Below are 21156 nucleotides of genomic sequence, written 5' to 3'. Positions count from 1 at the left end.
CTGTGCAAATATTTCCAATAGGGCTGGTGTCAGGCTTCCAATGTGATGTCCTTGAATGCGGATCTGGGGAGAGATGTGTAGTGGAATACCATTCTATGGAATTTCCACCAAGTAGATATAATAGACAAATAATCTTAAGGGTATAAACAAGAGTAAATGTAGTAAAATAATTAGCAGATGATGAATGATGATATTTATTAACTTTGTTTTTGTCATTACTTATTTAATTTTAAGTTTGTGTAGTTTCATTGTTAATAATGGCTGTATTTAAAGAATGGCTCACAAAGATTCCGAAAGTTTAAGAATCAGCTCTCACAAGCCAGTATAAGCCTATTCCAGGGCACTACTGAACAAATCAATATTTGAGAGAGACTTCTGGTCAAGGAGGTAAATGCTGTGCTTGACTTCTCCCATGACCACATCAAAATTACAATCAAATTATAAACCAACCATCACTGAAAACCAACTGAAGACTAGCTGAATGGAATTCTTAAGACTAAGGATTTAAAGAAGAGGCCACATAGTGACTGGTAGGAGAGGCAAAGACACAAAACAGGCTGATCCCACACCCACCCATGATGGTTAAGAACAGAGTGGGTTATCTTGGCTGTGGAGGGAGCAAAGGATCCTGGCCTCATATCCAGAGTACCAGTTGCCAGGAAGAGGAGTCTTTACAATACTTGGCTGTGAAAATCAGCAGGGGTTCTATCTGAGTGAGAAGGAGAAGTGCTGGAGACCCAGGCATCCTCTTAAAGTGCCTGAGCACAGATTTACTTACCCACAAACATCTGCCCCAAGTTACAGCAAAGGGACAGCAGCTTGAAAAAAGCCAGGGACATGAGGGCACCTGAATCATCTGGCTTCAGGTGAGGGCTGGAGGGGCAGCTCTCTCTTGGACAGAAAATACTAGAGTGCACATCATTGTTCTTTGGTTGAGCTCTCCTCCCACATAGCCATCTGGTAGACACCATTGTTCCCATGTTGAGCCCTTCTCCTGCCTGGCCTGCTGGTGCAGGTAGTGCCAAATCTGATTTTCCAATTAATTACACTGTTCACCCCACCCTAGTGATTCATTAAGAACCTGCCCTACCCAACTATGCACAAACCTGAAACCTCTTCAAAGTGACAGGTCTCAGCCTACCCAGTTGACTTCCCTAAAATATCTCAGAAACACACGAACTCTAGACAAGTAACATCTGGCCCCAGCATGCCTCATACCTCTGACACAAGTGGCAGCTGGCCTCAGTTTGCAGCTTAGCCTCTCCCAGGCACCTCCAAGTTTAGCACAGATGGCAACCATCTGCAGTTCACTTTGTAGCTTCTACCTGGTGGCCTTGGGCAAGGCATAGCAAGTGACTTGGTCTGCCCCAGAGATCCTCCCAAGAGCTGCCAGAATCATCATACCCGGTTTTAGGCCACACCAGAACACCAACCAATTAGCCACACAAACAACAGACCCAAAGGAGGGCCATCGCAGGCACCGGAACCTTGACAAAGCAAAACCACTCCATGGAATCAGCTCCTGAAAAACAGCTTGTCTGCTGTAGTCACAGACATTCCTCACAGCCAGTTAGCCTGGGGTCAATTTATCCCACTGACATTGCCACAGCAATGAAAGCTCAGCAGTAATAAGAGGGCACAGACAATCCACTCGGGTGATGAAGGAGAATGCCTCACTGGGCCCTACAGGACACCTATTATATAAGGCAACTCTGCGAAGACTAGAAGATGTAACAGATTCACTTAAAGCAGAAAAAAGAAAACAAAACAAAACACAAAACACAGAGAATCAGCCAACATGGCTGGGGAAACAAAAAAATGTCCCAAATGTAAGAATGGGACAAAATTTCAGAAAAAGGGCTCAGCTAAAACTGGTTTGGCTCAGTGGATAGAGCGTTGGTCTGCAGACTGAAAGGTCCCAGGTTTGATTCCGTCAAGGGCATGTACATTGGTTGCGGGCACATCCCCAGTAGGGGGTGTGCAGGAGGCAGCTGGTCGACGTTTCTCTCTCATCGACATTTCTAGCTGTCTATCCCTCTCCCTTTCTCTCTATGGAAAATCAATAAAATATATTAAAAAAGAAAAGAAAAAGAAAAAGAGCTCAACAAATGGAGACAAGTGGTCTACCAGATGCAGAATTTAAACTGCTTACAAGGATGTTATATGAACTTAGGGGAAGAGTGGATGAATTTAGTGAGAACTTCAACAACGAGAGAAGAAACATAAGAATGACAGTCAGAAAACATAAAAAAAGAATCAGTTAAGGATACAATTACTAAAATGAAGACTGCATTTTTAACATGATATGTTAATTTGAAAAAATATATGCAACCTTATATTCATTGCAGCAATAGCCAAGATATGGAAACAACGTAAGTGTCCGTCAATGGACTAGTGGATAAAAAATTGTGGTACAGAATCAATATATGCAAAGTAGGAAGATAGTGGCCTTAGGTTTGCCTGTAATCACTGCCTCCCACAACCACATCAAAATTACAGAGGCACGAAAATGGAAGAGACTGACGATTCTCAGAGGGAAGAGAAGTGGGGAAGGGTCGGGAAGTGATTAAACAAAGATCTTATATGCATATATGCATTCTAAAGACACAGACAATAGGAAGATGAAGGCCTGTGGCAGGTGGGAACCAGGTGAAGGGGAACAAGGGGGCGGGGGGGGGGAAATAATCTCAACAATAAAGATTTTTAAAAATTTTAAAGCCATGGTACATATATACAGTGAAACATTACTTGGCCTTAAGAAAGAATAAAATTTTACCATTTGGACAACAGATGAACATATAGAGTATTATGTGAGTGCAGTAAGTGAGACAAAGACAAATACCATATGATTTCACATGTGAAATCTAAAGAACAAAACAAACAAACAAAGCAGAAGCTGACTCATGGATACAGAGAACAAACTGATAGTTGCCAGATGGGAGGGCGGGGGTTAGAGGACTGGGTGAAAAGGGGGAAGGAATCAAGAAGTACAAACTGGAAGATACAAAACAGTCATGGGGATGTAAAGTGCATCATAGGGAATATAGTCAATAATATTGTAATAACCGTATGGTGCCAGCTGGTACTAGACTTACCAGGGGGATCACTTCATAAGTTACACTAATGTCAAACCACTATGTTTTACACCTGAAACTAACATAACATTGAATGTCAAATGTGATTTTGAAAGGTGACTGGAGAGAAAGAAATCTGATAGGCTGCGGCATGAAGTGCTTCCATAACTTGTAAAGATGGTGAGGCAGGTATGCCATGCACTGTAACCAAATACTCATCAATGGGAACACACTGTCAGAGGATGCTCTTGGCTTCTATGCTCCAACCACAGTTTTCGAGGGGAAAGAATGTCAAGGGGAAATATAGCTATTTACCATTTTTCTTTTTATACACTGCTTTTAAAACAACTTTTACAGCAGTTCCTATACTAGTATATGCTGTTGTTTTTTATATTTTATTGATTTTTCACGGAGAGGAAGAGAGAGGGATAGAGATTAGAAACATAGATGAGAGAGAATCATCGATCAGCTGCCTCTTGCACAGCCCCCACTGGGGATGTGCCTGCAACCAAGGTATATGCCCCTGCCCGGAATCAAACCCGGGACCTTTCAGTCCGCAGGCCGACGCTCTATCCACTGAGCCAAACTGGTCCCGGTGTTATGCTAGTATATGCAAATAGCATCACCATTTCTTCAGAAAGTCCAGCAAACTTTGCTAAACACGTTGTCATTTTAGCTGTGTTTTAATGCCACCGGGATGCTCAGTTTCTCCTGAGACATTTGGTGAGCATGGGGCTTATTTGTACACACAATTAGCCTCTCATTTAGAGGTCAGTATTTTGAATGTGGTAGACAACCTGTTATCTTCCATAAACACCTGCTTTTCTATCTCATTTTCTTTTCTCATAAGAATGAACTGTTCTTGATTTGTTTAGGGCAAAGACAAGGCTGAGAAGCTAAATGAGATATATTAAAATTAATAAAGAAAACTTTATTTATACACCAATCTTTGAAAAGATTCCTAGCTACAAAGCATGGAATCTAACCAAATGGGAATTTAAAAGCACAAAGGATCTCATAGTTGGCAACCTATTTAGAGTACATGGGACCACGAGGGATACCTATACCAACACCTGGTCCCAATCAGAATACACGCTTACCTGCACGGGGTGAATCCTGGTTTTGATGCTTCCGATACCTTCCACCGTGGTGACAGCAGCCCCATACAGAGAACAGATGGGCACCAGGCATGCGGTGACTGGATAATGACTGTGAGAGAATTGTGTCAAGAGAACACCTGGGAATCATAGGGAGTGGGTAACATAATTCCGGGAGTAATGTCGGTCCGGGAGAATCACTGGACTGTATTTCTGTGAGAATACAGAGAACTCTAGATATAAAACCATAAAGGGAGAGGAGGCCCAGAGCTGTGTGAGTGCCATGGGCACCTGGGGAGAGGGAGAGGAGTGAATATGGACAGCAAAATGAGAGGGTCTTCAACCTTCCCAGATGTGCCCAAGCAGGGCCATGCCCAACACAAAGGATACCGGATCTTCTTGGTCTTGGGGTCATATCTTGAAACCATGACAGTGCAGGCGCCACAGCCTCCACTCCCACAGCCGTACTTGGTGCCTGTGAGGTGGACTGGAAAGAAGCAAGTCAAGGAAAAAAAGGACCCAGGCTCCTTTGCTTTTATTTTTTAAAATATTTTTAAATTGATTTCAGAGAGAGGAAGGGAGAGGAAGAGAGAGATAGAAGCATCAACAATGAGAGAAAATTATCCATCCTCCTACATGCCCTCTACTGGAGATTGAGCCTGAAATCCCGGCATGTGCCTTGCCTGGGAATCAATAGTAACCTCCTGGTTGATGGGGCAACACTCAACCACTGAGCCACACAGGCTGGGCCCCTTTGCGTTTTACATTCTTTTTCCTTGGATGCCGACAAGTAACATGTTCTCTTGAGTTCCTTGCTCAAGAGTTCTCCTCTGTTCATTCTTTCTGGTGCCAAAAGGCATAAAGAAGTCGTTCTAAGTAAATGTGGCTCACCTGAGAGGCCTCAACCTCTGATTACAGAGTCAACAGTACTGGGATGGAGTCAGAGGCTTATTATTTTTAAAATATGTTTTTATTGATTTTTAGACAGAGAGGAAGGGAGAGGGAGAGAGAAAAAGAAACATCAGTGATGAAAATCATTAATCAGATGCCTCCTGCATGCTCCCCCTACTGGGGATTGAGCCCCCAAATGGGCATGTGCCCTGACCCGGAATCTACAAGTGACCTCTTGACTCCTGGGTAGATGCTCAACCACTGAGCCACCCCCATTGGACCAGAGGCTTATTTTCAACTTGTTCTCAAGTGGGTGATGCACAAATATTGGCTTTTCTGTCTGAGCCATGGTATACACCAGCACTGACCTACTGCACTTTTCACAGGACTCCCATGGCCCCTTCCAGGGCCCTGTACCTAATTTACATAGCTAATTTTATATTTTTTCCCCCTGAAGGCAAGTCTCCAATATTATAAAAACTTCAGGCTCCACAAAACCCCAATCTGCTGCTGACATGGGGCCTGACTCAGGCGTCATTGCCAGAATGGGACCCAGTCACACAAGAAACCAAATATAAGGAAGCCACCCATCTTTCTTTGACTATCTCACTCCTTCGCAAGGTCACAGCCTCCTACGGAGTCACCCCATCCATCCCAGCTGCCCGGTGATAGTTCAGACACACGAACAGTTCCCAGAATAGTGAGTAGAATAGGGGCAGATATATTGATGAAAGGAGTAAAATGATAGGGTTGAAACTATATTGCAAGGGATTTCATTGAACAGGCGGCATCCGGCAACATAATTTATTAGACATGCTTCCCTGAGCAATTGGCCAGGCGTTTTCACCTTCACATGCCTGAATATGAAGCTGCCATCCAGGTGACCGCGGGCCTCAAAAGTCATGAAGTTATTTCCCAAAGCTATTCCCAGTGGACCCTCGTGGTTCCCTGGAAGGGTCTTTTGGGTGAATGCTCAGGTGGAAAACTACAACAAATAAAGTCCACATCTGTCACTTCTGGAGGCATTCTCTGAACTCCAACAGGACACTACACATTGGACACCAGGCTATGGACCCAGAACAAATACAGGGTGGCTTTCTTCAGAAGTCTTAGCGTGTTCACTGTCTACCACCCAACTCAGATGGATTACAGCAAAACGTAAGGATACGGACTTTCCGTAGGTAGAACAGCAGGGTCATTTCAGGATCAGCGCTCTTCTCTACGACCTACATTGTGGAGCGAGAGGAGGGATTCAGGAAGAGAACACCAGAACGTGTGGCAACTCTACCTGTTGTTTAGGGGCATGTTTTTGGTAGGTGATGGCGTCCAAAGACAAAACAACAGCAAAGGAAACACAACACTTGGAGTCAGAATTTTGAAAAAAATGAGCATTATCTTAACGCCTCTGCATTTTGTAACACATATGACAAGTGTAAATTCTGGATTGTTTTTCCTTACAGTCATCTAGGGAAATGGATACACAGGTTCCAAAATTGATCAAGATAACTAGTGGCTACAGAAAGCCACAAAACAGATTAATTGCAAAAGATTTTTTAACAAGTCATAAGATCAAAACGGAGTGGGTTTAAGGGAGACACCCTGTCTTCTCCATCCTTCCTCAATGAAATGCAGGTGCCAGTAGATGAGGGAAGTGCAGAAGGGAGCATCAATCACTGCCTGTCTCTCATGGTGCATGCCAGGCTGTTGGCACCAATAAATCAAAGATGACACCTGTGATGAAAGCCGTCTGCCCTCCCTGCCCAAGCAGCTCCCTGGCAGGGTACAGTTAGGCAGGATTAGAGAGAACTGAAGAGAAAATCACCTGGAAGAGTAGCACTGAGCAACAACAAAAAAGAGAACATTATTCTTCTAAAAGTGTGTGTATTTTTATCTCCCCAGGAAAAAAAAAAAACAACAGCAAACCACAATATTTTTAATAAATGCCTCATATTTCCAAGCTTCCTTCTGCGTCCTCAGAGGATCTGAAGAGCCAGAGAAAAGCTCAGGACCCATTAGACATGGAAGGATCAAGGCCCAAACAAAGAAGGAGAAAACAAGATAGGGCTTTGGGAACTTAATGAAAGGATGCTACCTGCAATTCTGACATCTCATGTATATAGCACTCCCAGCCATTTAAAATAAACATTTCAGCCCTGCCATAGTGGCTCAGTGGTTGCGTATCGACCTATGAACCAGGAGGTCATGGTTCCATTCTGGTCAGGGCACATGCCTAAGTTGTAGGCTTAATCCCCAGTAGGGGGAATGCAGGAAGCAGCCAATCAATGATTTTTTTCTCATCATTGAAATCTCTCTCTCTCTCTCTCTCTCTCTCTCTCTCTCTCTCTCTGTCTCTCTCTCTTCCTTCCTCTCTGAAATCTATAAAAATATATTTTAAAAATAACTATGTATTTTAGTAATCATATGAAAAATTCTGGTCATACCATAAGTTGCACTCACAAAATTGTACTCATACCTTCTGTTTCCTCTGGTACTTTACAGACAGGTAGGAAATGATTTCTTTTTACTATGTATATGAAGAAAGAGATAAGCAAGGGAGACCCACAATGAGAGAACATTTTACACCCATCAGATTAGCACAGTTTAGCAAGTCTGATTGTATCAAGTGTTGATAAGAAGGCAGCACTTGTCATGCAATCACAGTGGGAAAATGTATCTTGTGTAGGATTCAGAAAGCCACCTGGCAGGACCTAAGACATTGGCATGCCATAATCTCACTGAGTGATTTTCTTGCCAGCATTGGTAAGGAAACACACAGTTGGGGGTTCACTGCATGTAGTGGGGAATTGGAAGCATCCCATGTGTGTATCACTGGGGGACTGCATAAGCAGAGTGAAGGACGTACACAGCCCGGAGAGCTCTACATGCAGACATAATGAGCCAGGGGTTCAGAGAGCAACATGGATAGATCTCAAAAACAGCGGTGAGTCACAAAAGACATGAAGGGATGTATAAGTCTTTGTAAAGTAAATCACAATTTCACTCAGGTGAAATATAATAAGAATATAAGCACATGCATGCAAAGCCAAGCACTGTACAGTTGAACCTTGAACAATGTGGAATTAGGGGGGCTGGTCCCCCTGCACAGTTGAAAATTCATGTATAACTTCTGACTCCCCTGAAACTTAACTATTAATAGACCACTCTTGACTGGAAGCCTTACCAATAACATAAGCAGTCAATAACACATAGTTTGTATGTTATATAAACATATATATTTTTTTTTTCTTGCAATAAAGTAAGCTAGTGAAAATGTGATTCAGAAAATCATAAGGAAAATACATTGGAAAAAAATGCACACACCACACACAAAATCACACATAAGTGGACCAGCACATTTCAAACCTGTATTGTTCAAGGGTCAGCTGCATATATTTCAAGGCTACATCTATCTTTCTAAATGACTATATTGAAAATATATGATAAGGATGTATGAAAGTATATGACAAGGACAAAGTATATACACAAGAGTGGTGGATGCATCTCGGAGAAGGAAATAAAGAGAAAATAAGAAATAAAAAGAAAACAATATAAAGCAGAAGAAGAGCCTTGTTGATGAAGACGTGCCATTGGTGGAGGAATGTGCTTCGCTCAACTCTGTGCTCCTGGGTCTAAAGGAAAGAAGACCAACCACAAAAATAACAGCAAACCCGATTTCTCCAAAGAGCTGCATATATTTCCATCCTTCTATTTGCCATCTACAACTTGTCTTAGAAATTTGTAAAATGGAGAAAGGGAAAAATACCAAAATATCAGCTATGAATTCAAAAGATTGGGAGACCTGGAGAGGGGATAATCATTCGAAAGTGTTATTAAAGGATAAATGGTTTTATTTCCCAGCAACAGCAAAGCAACAAAGCCCCATTTTCCCTGCTCTCAGAAAAGCTCTTAGCTTTTGAATTCCTGTGAACTATCTACTCAGCAGTTATTCTTCCGACTTGCCAGTTGGCTCCAGGTCATGCAAGATCCTGAACAATGGGTAAGCAGTATTACTAAATCCAGATTTTTGTTGTTGTTGTTCTTTTCTTTCTCTTTCATGTTTCGTTCTTTAGTTCATGGGTTTCCTAAAAATGTTGTTTCCCTGCTATTTGATAGGCAACGCTCTCAAGAATTTTTGCCATGATTAAAGTTGAGTCTCCTCTTTTAAGGGAAGAACATCAGTAATGCAGTGCAATTGAGGCTTGGAAAGCAAAATCATTAACACCAAATTTTAATATGTTATCAGTTTTCCCCCCACCTAATTGTCTCAAAGCACCTCAAACATTTTACTTATTCATTTTGCTCATCAAGCACAGGCCTGAGGACAACTGAGCATTTGAGTTGCCTCACCTCTTCCCCAGTGGACACAGCCGCCTCCCTGTCCCATGGCTCAGTTTCTGGGCTAATTGACCAGCCTGAGTGGATGTATGAAGACAAAACAAAATCATTCCTTGCTATTAGCATCCTTAATGTCACATGTGCTTCTGTTGAAATAACATCGGTGAACTCCAGTAGAGCTAATAATAGTTTTTCATAACCTGGGTCAGAATTCACTCCCATTGTAATCCATTGGAGCTCCTTACTGTCCAAAAGAAAAGTTAAGGCAAGAAACAGCCCCCATGCTTTCATCATTTTGCACTAAATCTTGAATGAATGATGCATTTTCAAATTCAGACCAATATATACTAGTATGACTTGAAAAAGACAGAAGGCAGAGGTTAATAAGGACTGGCATTGCAGTGAAAAGAAATTAGCTTGGCTTTTGTTTCTGGTGTGCAAAAGTTCATATTAATTTATTGTGTAAACTTACCTTTCTTCCATTCACAAAGAAAATCAGCTCATCAGAACTGGGGAGAGAAGGCATCGTGCCAGAAAACAGTGCCTCCACCCCAGTAGGAGGTTTTCCTTCCGATAGAGCAGGTCAGTGAGAGCAAAAACCTAGATAGATGCCTACCAGTCTTGGAAAGCCCAAGCATCAGCGGGTGATTTATAGCCTCATCTGAGAGGCGCCCCTCCCCGCCCGCAAGCACTTCAAAGGGCTCTTGGCAGCACCTGTCTCCTCCTGTGCCAGGAGTGACCCAAATCATTGCCCGTCCCCTTTGAAGACCAGAATGGCTCGCTAGTGAAATGTGTAGAAAGCCAGGACTAATAAATAAAAATCGAGTTTTGCCCACTGTCCTGGCTCAGTGATTGAGCATTGACCTATGAAATCAGGAGGTCATGGTTCAATTCCCAATCAGGGCACATTCCGGGATTGTGGGCTCGATCCCAGTGTGGGGCATGCAGGAGGCAGCCCTTCAGTGAATCTCATCATTGATGTTTCTATCTGGCTCTCCCTATACCGTCCTCTCTGAAATCAATAAAAATATATATATTTTTTAAATGGAGTTTTAAATAGGCTATTGTTATTTTTAAACTAACCAAACCATCAGTCAAATATAATACTACTAGTGACCCGGTACATGAAATTTGTGCACATTAAAAGGGGATTAACTAGAGGAAATAACTTAATATTGCTATTTGCCATTTCTCTATAATAGAGGTGTCAGAGATGAAAGAAAATTAGTAAAATGTATAGGAAAACCTTCCTCCTGTTAGAGTCTGGGTCACACCACAGGACCCAGAGTCAAGTCCCCGCCCACCCACATGCACCTCAAAATCGAGTGAGACCCAGACCCACCCCCCAACATTGGGCTAGATCCAGACCTGGCCAGTCCCATCCTTGTCAAGCCCTGCTGGGCAGGGGGCATTGCCTCAGGTCCCCTGGCCTGGTGCTGGGGTGGGGGGCATGGCCTGAAGTCCCCTGTCAAGCTCCACCTAGTGGGAGGCGAAATCTGAAGTCCCCTGACCTGGTGCTGGGGTGAAAGGAGCAGCCTGAGGTTCCCTAGCCCAGCACCAGGATGGGAAAAGCACCTTGAGGTCCCCCATCAAACCTCACTGGGCAGGGGCCATGGCCTCAGGTCCTCTGGCCTGGAACTGGGGCAGTGGTGTGTGGCCTGAGATCCCCCAGCATGACTCCACGGTGGGGTGTGTGGCCTGAGGTCCCCTATCTAGCTCCATGGGGCAGGGAGGGCGCAGCCTCAGGTCCTTGCAGATTGCTCGTTAGGGCTCCTGATGGGAACTTGGCCTCAGCTGTGGGTGCAGCCATCTTTGTGATGGAGTGATGGTCAGTTAGCATATCCCCTCTTTATTAGATTGGATACTATTGAAACTCATGAAACTTTTCCCAGTGTCCTTAAAGATTTATTGGAACCCAACCACAAACATTCATTTATCTGTGGATTCTGGCTGGTTTCTAGCTGCAACAGCAGGCTGAGCGGTCGCAGTCGAGATCTTAGGGTCTGCAAAGCCTTAAAATATTTACTCACTGGGTCTCTTACAGAGAAAGTTTGCTGACCCCATGTTTTTGATTGGCCTTTTGATGATGGTGCAGCACTATCCAACCAGGTTGTTGGTGACTGGTTACGTCTTATAAAAAGTAAGTTTCCTGTAGAACCTGGTGGCTGTATTGCCACACATTGTCTTGCAGGCCTTGGGAGAGTGCTGGGGCTTATTGCCCCAGCATTAATCGAAGGTGGAATGAAATATGAAGATGCAGTACAGTTCATAAGACAAAGCAGCATGGAGCTTTGAACAACAAGCAACTTTTCTAGTTGGAGAAATACCGCCCTGAAAGGTAGCTGCATTCCAAAGACTCCAGTGGTTATAGAAACCGCTGTAGCATTCGGTGATGCTATTGCTTTGGGAGTGGAATTGAAATAGGATCTAATTCATAATACCCATTAGCCAACATGTTGGGTTGGTGAATATATCTGATGAGGCTTCCATAGGAGTGTTAAAAGGTGTAGAGAGCGCTTGGGAAGGCACATTGAGCATTTCTTGACATTATTGTTGGCAGAGCCATGTTCTGGAAATGCACTATGCCAGAGGCAGGTATATTATCAGCCTGACCCTCAGCTCAGGTGCCAGGGGGTGGGTTTCATTATCTAAGTTCAGCTAGGCACAAGAAATGGATGCAATTATCCGGGCTTAGCCAGGAGTGATAATTACAAAGAAGCCACAAGAGTGAAACATTATAGCTTGATCTTTGACCATGATTTCTCTTAATTTCCTTTGTTTTAAACAAAGGAATCATGCTGTATATAATAAATGCGCTGCACCGGCTCTGGGTCACTATCTCTCCATCAGAGGACAGCTGTTCCACCGTTCCTATCTTTCCCTACTGTGTCTGTCTCTCATTTTCTCAATCCCCCATCTCCCCTACTTAGGACTCATGTCCTCCCTCTAGCCTCGCTGGTCATAGTAAAGAGAGAAATATTTATAGAAAATTAGTTTTACCAGGCCATAAGCTTGACAAAATTGCAACCTCTATGTTTGATTATGATCAACCTATTTTTTGCTTTTAGCAAAAGTTTCTTACTGTTTAGCATTTAAAATGTGCTTATCATTTGTACCAAGTGACTTTTCCTGAAATCGTGCAGTATTGAGTTATGTCTTTAAATCTGTCCCCACGCCAGAATCTTATCAATATACTAGAGGCCTGGTGCACAACAGTTATGTGCTGGGGGGCTGGGGTGGTGGTGTCCCTCATCCTGACCTGCGCTCTTCACAGTTTGGACATCCTTAACGCTACTGTGGAGCTGGAAGAGGCTCTCGCTACCACTGCTGCGCTAGCCAGCTCTCAGTCAGCCTATTGGCTGAGCAGTGCTCCTGCTGTGGGAGCTCACTGACCACCAGGGGGCAGCTCCTGCATTGAACATCTGCCCCCTGGTGGTCAGTGTGCATCACATGTACTGGCTGGTTGGATGGTTGGATGGTCGGACAGTCACTTAGCCTTTTATATATATAGATAAGAGATTTAGAAAGATTATGTGCCAAAATACCCAGCACAATACTTGTGTATTTTTAGTTTCATACTAAAATCCCAGGAACTATGAACACTCTGGACCTTATGTGGTTCATCCCTGCAGTCATTTCAAACACAGAAAAAGTAGGGCCTATGTAGTTATTTGCCTGCTCAATATATGTTTACATCTCTCACACTCATACAACTATATATCAGGTGAGCTCAACATTTTGATTTTTAAGTCTTAGTTATTATTTAATGTCTTTCTATAAACCTCACTTTGTGCTGTTACAGAAAGCCTCCACTAATCTAGATCTTACCCATTAGCTGGATGTCACCTTTTTTCTGGTTGGCAGGTGGCAAATATATAATTTAGTTATTTGTGTCATTATTTGCTGGACTATGGGAGAAGCCCAACACCTGAGACAGGTGATGAAGTCCTGTGTAATGGCACATATGAAAGAAGAGTCCCAAGAGATCGAGAACTCCCAGAGAATAGATACAATGCCCCCAGGGCAAAAGGCAGGGGCTACAGGACAAGTCGATAATCCTAAATCTCCAAAGAGGTTCCTTCCACTCCACTCTGTTTTATGGCCTAATTGGGTATGGTGTTGGGTGAGGAGGAGGAGAGAACTGGGGGAGAATGGTATGTTGTGCTGGGTCAAGAGGTTCTTGTAACCTATATAAGTCTTAATTGCCAAATGCATACCTTAAAGAAGCAAGCCAGTGAAAGAGAATCAGGGTGTATTAGTATGGCCTTTTCCCTGTGCGGCTCTGAAACTGTACAAGGGAACAGGTTCCCAAGTTTCTGGCAACTGATAAGCCCAGAACTTCAAAAGGTAAGAATCATTGGAAAGGAAATTATTCTACCACTTATACTCTTATTTCTAGGATCAGAAGTAGGTACCTCGCTGTTCCTCTTATAAACTTTTAGAGAAGGTAGAGGAAGAGCATAGATTACCTTCACAGGCCTGCAGAATATCTGGCAGTCCTGCCTTGCGATGTGTTGCTACAATTCTATAGGGTTTTATTTAGTCTAGAGCTCCTGTGACCTACTTCACATAGAACTATGCAATTTCTAATATTTTTCCATGTCACATATATAGATATACCTCATTCATTTTAATATCTGTCTAGTAGTCCATCATATAGGTGCATCGCACTTTATTAAAAGTCCCAAATAAGGAACACCTTGTGTGTGTGTGTGTGTGTGTGTGTGTGTGTGTGTGTGTTTTCATTCTTATATAAATATCTTTCCACAATAAACATCTTTGCATATATACTTTGGCAAAAAGAAATTATTTATATGTCCATCGGTTAAATTCCTAAAGGTGATAATGGATTTAGGGTGTTTTTTGTTTGTTTTTGTTTTTTGGGGGGAGTTTGAGAAAAATGTTCTAAGATTAGACTGTACTGAAGTTGTACAAGTTTTTGAGCATCCTACAAACAATTGAATTGTACATTTTAAATGAGTGAATTTTATGGTTTGTGAATTATATCTCAGTAAAGCTGTTAAAAAAAATTCCTAGCAGTGATAGTGATAGGTTTGAGTATATGTGTAGTAACATGTTTACAGGTGCTAAGGGCCTCCCCTTTGAGTCTTTCATGGATCAGGAGGTGGGAGGGTGTTACTTTGAGTCTTTCACGGATCAGGAGGTGGGAGGGTATTAGACTAAGCTGGTACAGTCTGTGTGGGCCACATCTCTTATCTGGCCTTGGAAAGAGAGGCATTACTGGCCTTGGTCATGAGAGTATATGGCCCTACCCTGTAACCACCATCTGCCCCAGGACTGAAACACCCTTTGTTAACCTTACTGATTTGGATAAAATTTAGTCCCGTACATAAGAATTACTTTGTACTTTATATTTCCCACACTGTCTAATACACTTTATAACTTAAAAATGCTTTCACATGTATTATCTTGTTTAATCCTCATGACAATTCTGTGAGATTTATTATAATACTAGAGGCCTGGTGTGTGGATTTGTGCACATTGAAAGGAGGCCAGCAGGGTACTACTGGGTGATATGGGCCAGACATGCCCTAGAGCAGTCCCTCCCCAGCTGACCACACCTGGGGCAGTACCAGGGCTCAAAGGGAATCCACAGAGTAAGTGGGATCCCTCTGGCAGGTGGGCTGGCCTGCAGAGATTGGGCTGAAACCAGCAGTCCAACATCCCTAGAGGGGTCCCGGAGTGCAAGAGGGCACTCTGCAAAGTTGCTGTTGCTTAGCAGCTTCTGTGTTGAGCGTCTGTCCTCTGGTGGTCAGTGCACATCATAGCACCTGGTCAAGCAGTCAACCAGTCGCATATATATATGGATTCCCTTTTTGCAGATGAGAAAACTGAGATGAGACTTGGACACTTGTCAGGGTCACATAGACATTAAATGTACAAACCCAGTATGCAAACTCAGACCTTTCAACAGCAAGTCCCTTGTTTGTGGTCCCAATGCTTGATGATGTCTTTGGTCAGTCCCACAGTATAAGCCTGGTAAAGCCTTACTGGCCATGGGTTTTATCTTTCTTGACAGAGAGATGACTGAGGTGTCTAGAGAGAGAATGTGTTAAATGGCATCCAAGGGAGACAGACAGGCTTTACAATTCCACTCCCAATCCCCTACCTCATTACAGTTCCCTTGAAACTACTACTTTTTCACCCAAATTAATGCTAATTTGATTTCAATTTGGTGAATAATGACAGTAAGTGGTAGATGAGAGGAACATTTATAAAATATATATATATGTTTCCATTGATCCCAGAGAGAGGGGAAGGAAGAAGGAGAAAGAGAAACACTGATGGCCAGGACCGGTTTGGCTCAATGGATAGAGCGTCGACTTGGGGACTGAAGGGTCCCGGGTTCGATTCCGGTCAAGGGCATGTACCTTGGTTGCGGGCATATCCCCAGTAGGGGGTGTGCAAGAGGCAGCTGATCGATGACTCTCTCTCATCGATGTTTCTAACTCTCTATCTCTCTCCCTTCCTCTCTGTATAAAATCAATAAAATATATTTAAAAAAAAAAAAAAAGAGAGAGAAACACTGATGGGACAGAGACATGGATCTGTTGGCTGCCTTCTGCATACACCCTCCACTCGGGATCGAGCTGGAAACCCAGGCATGTGCTCAGACTGGGAACCAAACCAGCCACTTCTCAGTGCTTGGGGTGGCACTTAACCAAATGGCCAGAGTAAGAGGAACATTCTTAAACAACAACATTAAGATACTGTGCACCGAAACTCCATGTATATGCATGAATGTTTACTTATGCATATATGAACATGGGGAAAGAAATGGAAGGATGCACACCAGACATTGGTTACCTGGGGGTGGGGAAGGCAATATTCCCTCCTCCACTGAAACAAAGCAAAATGACAAAGGAAAAGCCTTCTAAAGTGTGTCTACAACTAAATGAAGCAAGTACAAAGAGACCCCATGGGTGTAAAGTTATATGGACATGTACATATGCAGAGAAAAATATAGAAAATTATATTAATATATTAAGTTTTTTAAACAATAACTATTAGTATATATTACTTATATAATCACAAAAAAAGCAATAAAGTTATTTTCATTGGGAAAAATATTGGCTATATATATATATATATATATATATATGATATATATATATATATATATATATATTTTTTTTTTTTTTTTTTTTTTTTTTTTTGAAAGGAGGTACACTAAATAGCCGTCTATGAATGTGGTCAGGTATAAAAAAGTCCCCTTATCTAAGCAGGTCCTATGGGGCGCTGAGTGGTGTCACAGGTTCCTGAAACTGGAAAACACGGATATTCAGGAACCCTCCATTAAAATGTTTATTTTACGAGGTAGGCGATACTCATTAATACATAATTTCAGGTTACCTTTTCTCAAGAGCAGGGGGGAGAATGTCTTGAGGAAGTAGAATTCTAATCAGGTAAATTTTGTGAGGGTAGAGAAAAACATTGCAGAAGATGGGTGTGACTAAAGGGCAGATCAGAGTTAGGCAACTTTGGGCATGTTAATAAATACACGTACACAGGGTGGGGCCAAGGTAGGTTTGCAGTTGCTCTCATGGAAAAGAATACAATAGTTAATAATAAGGCAAGAATAAACTCTAGCCGAAACCGGTTTGGCTCAGTGGATAGAGCATCAGTCTGCAGACTCAAAGGTCCCAGGTTTGATTCCGGTCGAGGGCATGTACATTGGTTGCAGGCACATTCCCGATAGGGGTGTGCAGGAGGCAGTTGGTCGATGTTTCTCTCTCATTGATGTTTCTAGCTCTCTATTCCTTTCCCTCCTTTTCTGTAAAAAAAATCAATAAAATTACATTTTTTTTAAAAAAAAGAATAAACTCTGTGTTTCATTTACTCGCGATTGTAACCCTTCTTTTATCCTACCCTGTATATCAATTTGAAAAAACACACCAAACACCTGAAGTAGTCATTGTCTTCCAGAGCTTAATGGTTACTTTCAACCACCATTTTGGGTGTGGGTAGTTAAACTTCTGAAGGAATTATCTGTGTAAAGTTAGGATTAGGTTCCCAAATCACTGAGTGGCAAAGTGCAACAGCTGGAACAGACACACAGCCCGTTTGAGCACTTTAATCCCACTTTTCCCAAGCTCAAGGCCATCGTGGGAATGTTGCTGAACTCCAGGGCATGGCTGCTTGGCATGCTCTCTTCAAATATGAGATGTGTCATTAAGCCATTTTCTTTCCTTGCAACAAGTAGAGATGGGATTCACACCCAAAGCTCTGTTTGGGGAGGCTGAGTCATTGCTTTTACGTGCTATTTGGTTAATTACATGTTGATTTCTTCCTGGTAGAGGGTTAAACTTATCAGTCAAGCTCGTTAGCTTATCGCTGCATCTGCCAGATACTGTGCTATATTTATTAAGAACACCGAGAGGGACGCGGGTGGAGAAGAGATGGGTGTGGGCATTCCCAACCTTCTGTGGAGTTCACGCAAATGACTGCTTGCTGGGTGTCAGCACAGACTCTCCTCTTCCAAGGTGCTAGCGCACATATTTGTTCTTTAAAACCGAATACATCTGTTTTGAGAATTAAAAGAAATAGCTGTGTGTCAGAAAACCTTGGGCGAAGGTCCTGAACATTCCACCTGTGAGTGGAGTGGGCTGCGGGCTCCATCCTGGGCTCCTTAGGAAGCAAAGATAACAGGTGGGGCTTCCTCTAATGAGAAGAGCAGGCAGAAAAAAAAGATGAGTTCAGAAGCTTCTAGAATAGACAGAGCCAGGGCCAGTGGGGGAAAGTCAAACAGGCCAGTGATGTCCTCATAGTTACTGTCAGGAGATAAGACGGTAAATGAAAGGGGATGTGGGAGTGACTCAATATGATTTTGAAACATGAAACGCTGCAAGGCACTGGGCAGGAGAGGAGATGCTGGGAAGTGGGCAGGGACAGGCTCAAACCTCCGCCACCTCCCAGACACCAAGGGGGTCCTTCTCCGATCTCTGCTGGCCTTGCCTAGGGTGAGAGAGTCGGAAGGGAAGAGAGAAAGAGTGATTAAAGTCTGTAGACGTTCTTTATTTTTAAAAAAATGTATTTTTTTTAATTGATTTCAGAGAGGAAGGGAGAGAGAGAAACTATGAGAGAGAATCATTGATCAGCTGCCTCCTGCCTGCCCCATACTGCAGGATCAAGCCCACAACCTGGGCCTGTTCCCTGATCAGAACTAAACTCAGGACCCTTCAGTCTGCACTGAGCCAAACCAGCTAGGACATGTAGAAGTTCTTTTTGGGGGAACCCAAGGCATTTGTCAAAGGGCAAATTTGTCCATGACTAGAGAGTAGCAAAGGGCAAGTGAGGGCTGGGTTGCCCTCAGAGCAGCAGAGTGGCTCAGCTGGTCCTCCTGCCTCACCAGTAGAGGGTGGTGGCGACCGGAGGCCATTTGTGTCACCCCTGATCACTGCTGACATGCAGAGTGGGAGAGGGCTGTTACCCAAACTGGGCCTTCTGAGCCTGCAATCAAAGAAATCAACCTTGCAGCTATCACCGCAAAGCGTCAGAAGCAGCTGTTTTTGTAGTCAGAAGCCAGTTCAGAATCATCTGATGTGCGGCCTCCGTGGGTGTGACATTCAGTGGCTGCTGCGCTGAGTTTCCCATCGGTCATGGAGCCAGCCCTAGGGAAACAATAAACAAGATCCTGAGTCAGGGGCAAGGCTGAGCACTGCAGCCCATGTGCTGTGAAGATAAGCCCGGGTCCCAGGTTGACGTGGGAAGGTGAGGGCAGGAGCGGGAGGGAGGCTGGAAACAGCTCAGGGCGGGAGGTGAGAGGTGGCGATGGCATCGGGAGAGAAACTGGAAAGCAAGGAGTTGCCTTTTCTTTCTATGTTGTCTATTTCTGCTCAGCCCAGGGTCCATGTTTCACTGAGACATCAATCAGGACACGACTCCTGCCATTTCCCTGGGAGGCTGGGGCAGCCAGCCAGGATGCTGCAGCTGAGTCATGTGGATCAGGGACTGAGGCAGGGAGAGCTGGAGGTGTTCCTCGCAGTGAGGGGTGGTGGAAGCAGCTTCTGTGGAGACACGATGGTAGACGGTGCCTATGAGAGGTGAGAGTAATCTAGGCAGAGCAGAAGGGTCCTGAGTCAGGCATGATGTCTGCCGAGCTGTGTGTGTAATAAACACCAGAAACAGATATGTATGGTGTTGTCTGAGCACCGTCGGGCAGAAGGTGGATTCCTGAGTAACGCTAGCGGAGAAAGGCCTAGGAGAACAGCCACACTGCACTTTGCCCAATCAAGAAATTGAGCCTGGCCATAGATGGTTTTGCTCAGTGGTTGAGTGTCGACCTATGAACTAGGAGGTCACAGTTTAATTCCTGCACAGGGCACATGTCTGGGTTGTGGGATCAGTCCCCAGTAGGGGGCATGTAAGAGGCAACTCATCAATGATTTTCTTTTCTTTTTTAATTTAATAAATCTTTATTGTTCAGATTATTACAATTGTTCCTCTTTATTCCCCTATAGCTCCCCTCCACCCAGTTCCCACCCCACCCTCTGCCGTTACTGCCCCACCACTGTCCTCATCCATAGGTGTACGATTTTTGTCCAGTCTCTTCCTGCACCCCCCACAGAATTTTCAGTCCATTCCCTTTCTCTGTCCCTGATTCTATTATATTCACCAGTTTATTCTGCTCATCAGATTTTTAATTCACTTGATTTTTATATACACTTGTTTATAGATATGTACTTATTGTTCATAATTTTTATCTTTACCTTTTTCTTCTTCCTCTTCTTAAAGAATACCTTTCAGCATTTCATATAATACTGGTTTGATGGTGATGAACTCCTTTAGCTTTTTTTTATCTGTGAAGCTCTTTATATAACCATCAATTCTGAATGATAGCTTTGCTGGGTAGAGTAATCTTGATTATAGGTTCTTGCTGTTCATCCCTTTGAATATTTCTTGCCACTCCCATCTGGCCTGTATAGTTTATGTTGAGAAATCAGCTGTCAATAATATGTGTGCTCCCTTGTAGGTAATTAACTGTTTTTCTCTTGCTGCTTTTAAGATTCTCTCTTTGTCGTTAGCCTTTGGCATTTTAATTATGATGTGTCTTGGTGTGGTCCTCTTTGGGTTCCTCTTGTTTGGGACTCTCTGAACTTTCTGGACTTGTAAGTCTATTTCTTTCACCAGGTGGGGGGAGTTTTCAGTCATTATTTCTTCAAATAGGTTTTCATTATTTTGCTCTCTCTCTTCTTCTGATGTTCCCCATTATTCTGATGTTGGTATGCTTGAAGTTGTCCCAGAGGCTTCTTACACTATCTTCAAATTTTGGGATTCCTTTTTCTTTTTGCTTTTCTGTTTCAGTGTTTTTTGCTTCTTGGTATTTCAAATCTTTGACTTGATTCTTGTGACCCTCTAGTCTCCTGTTGGATCTCTGTATAATATTTTTTATTTCAGGCAGTGTATGTTTAATTTCTAGTTGGTCCTTTTTCATATCCTTGAGGGTCTCACTAAATTTATCATCCTTTTCTAGGAAATTCTTGAAAAACCTATAATCATGGTTTTGAACTCTATATCAAATCATTTGTTTTCCTCCATTTCTTTAATTTGTGATCTGTTACTTTGTCTCCACATTTTTGCTGTTTCCCTGAGTTGGTCGGGTAGCTTTGTGTGCTAGGTTTCCTATAGGCCCAGTGTCTTGGCCTCCCCAGTTACCTGAGGTGGACACTTTTGGTGCACCACTTTGTGGACTGTGTGTACAGCCTTGTTGTACTTAAGTCAAAAGGTGTAGACTTGAT

General features: G+C 43.2%; 1 protein-coding gene across 1 annotated transcript in view; it reads right to left on the bottom strand.

The window, feature by feature from the left end:
- The window catches only part of LOC311627049 (aldehyde oxidase 4-like), a gene marked incomplete at both ends in the record, with an annotated part of 55350 nt that extends 45427 nt beyond the window's left edge, over positions 1 to 9923 (bottom strand). Inside the window, 4 exons of the mRNA XM_084893176.1 lie at positions 4175 to 4283; positions 4562 to 4658; positions 6231 to 6288; positions 9870 to 9923. Coding sequence (XP_084749302.1) covers positions 4175 to 4283; positions 4562 to 4658; positions 6231 to 6288; positions 9870 to 9923 — 318 coding nt within the window. The remainder of the gene's footprint in view (positions 1 to 4174; positions 4284 to 4561; positions 4659 to 6230; positions 6289 to 9869) is intronic.
- Positions 9924 to 21156: the final 11233 nt, after the last annotated feature.

Source organism: Pipistrellus hanaki (genome assembly GCF_964339955.1).
Source record: "Pipistrellus hanaki genome assembly, chromosome: 8".
NCBI classification, from domain to species: Eukaryota; Metazoa; Chordata; class Mammalia; order Chiroptera; family Vespertilionidae; genus Pipistrellus; species Pipistrellus hanaki.
The sequence above is the reverse complement of the archived record's forward strand: the minus strand, read 5'-3'. Positions and strand labels throughout refer to the sequence as shown.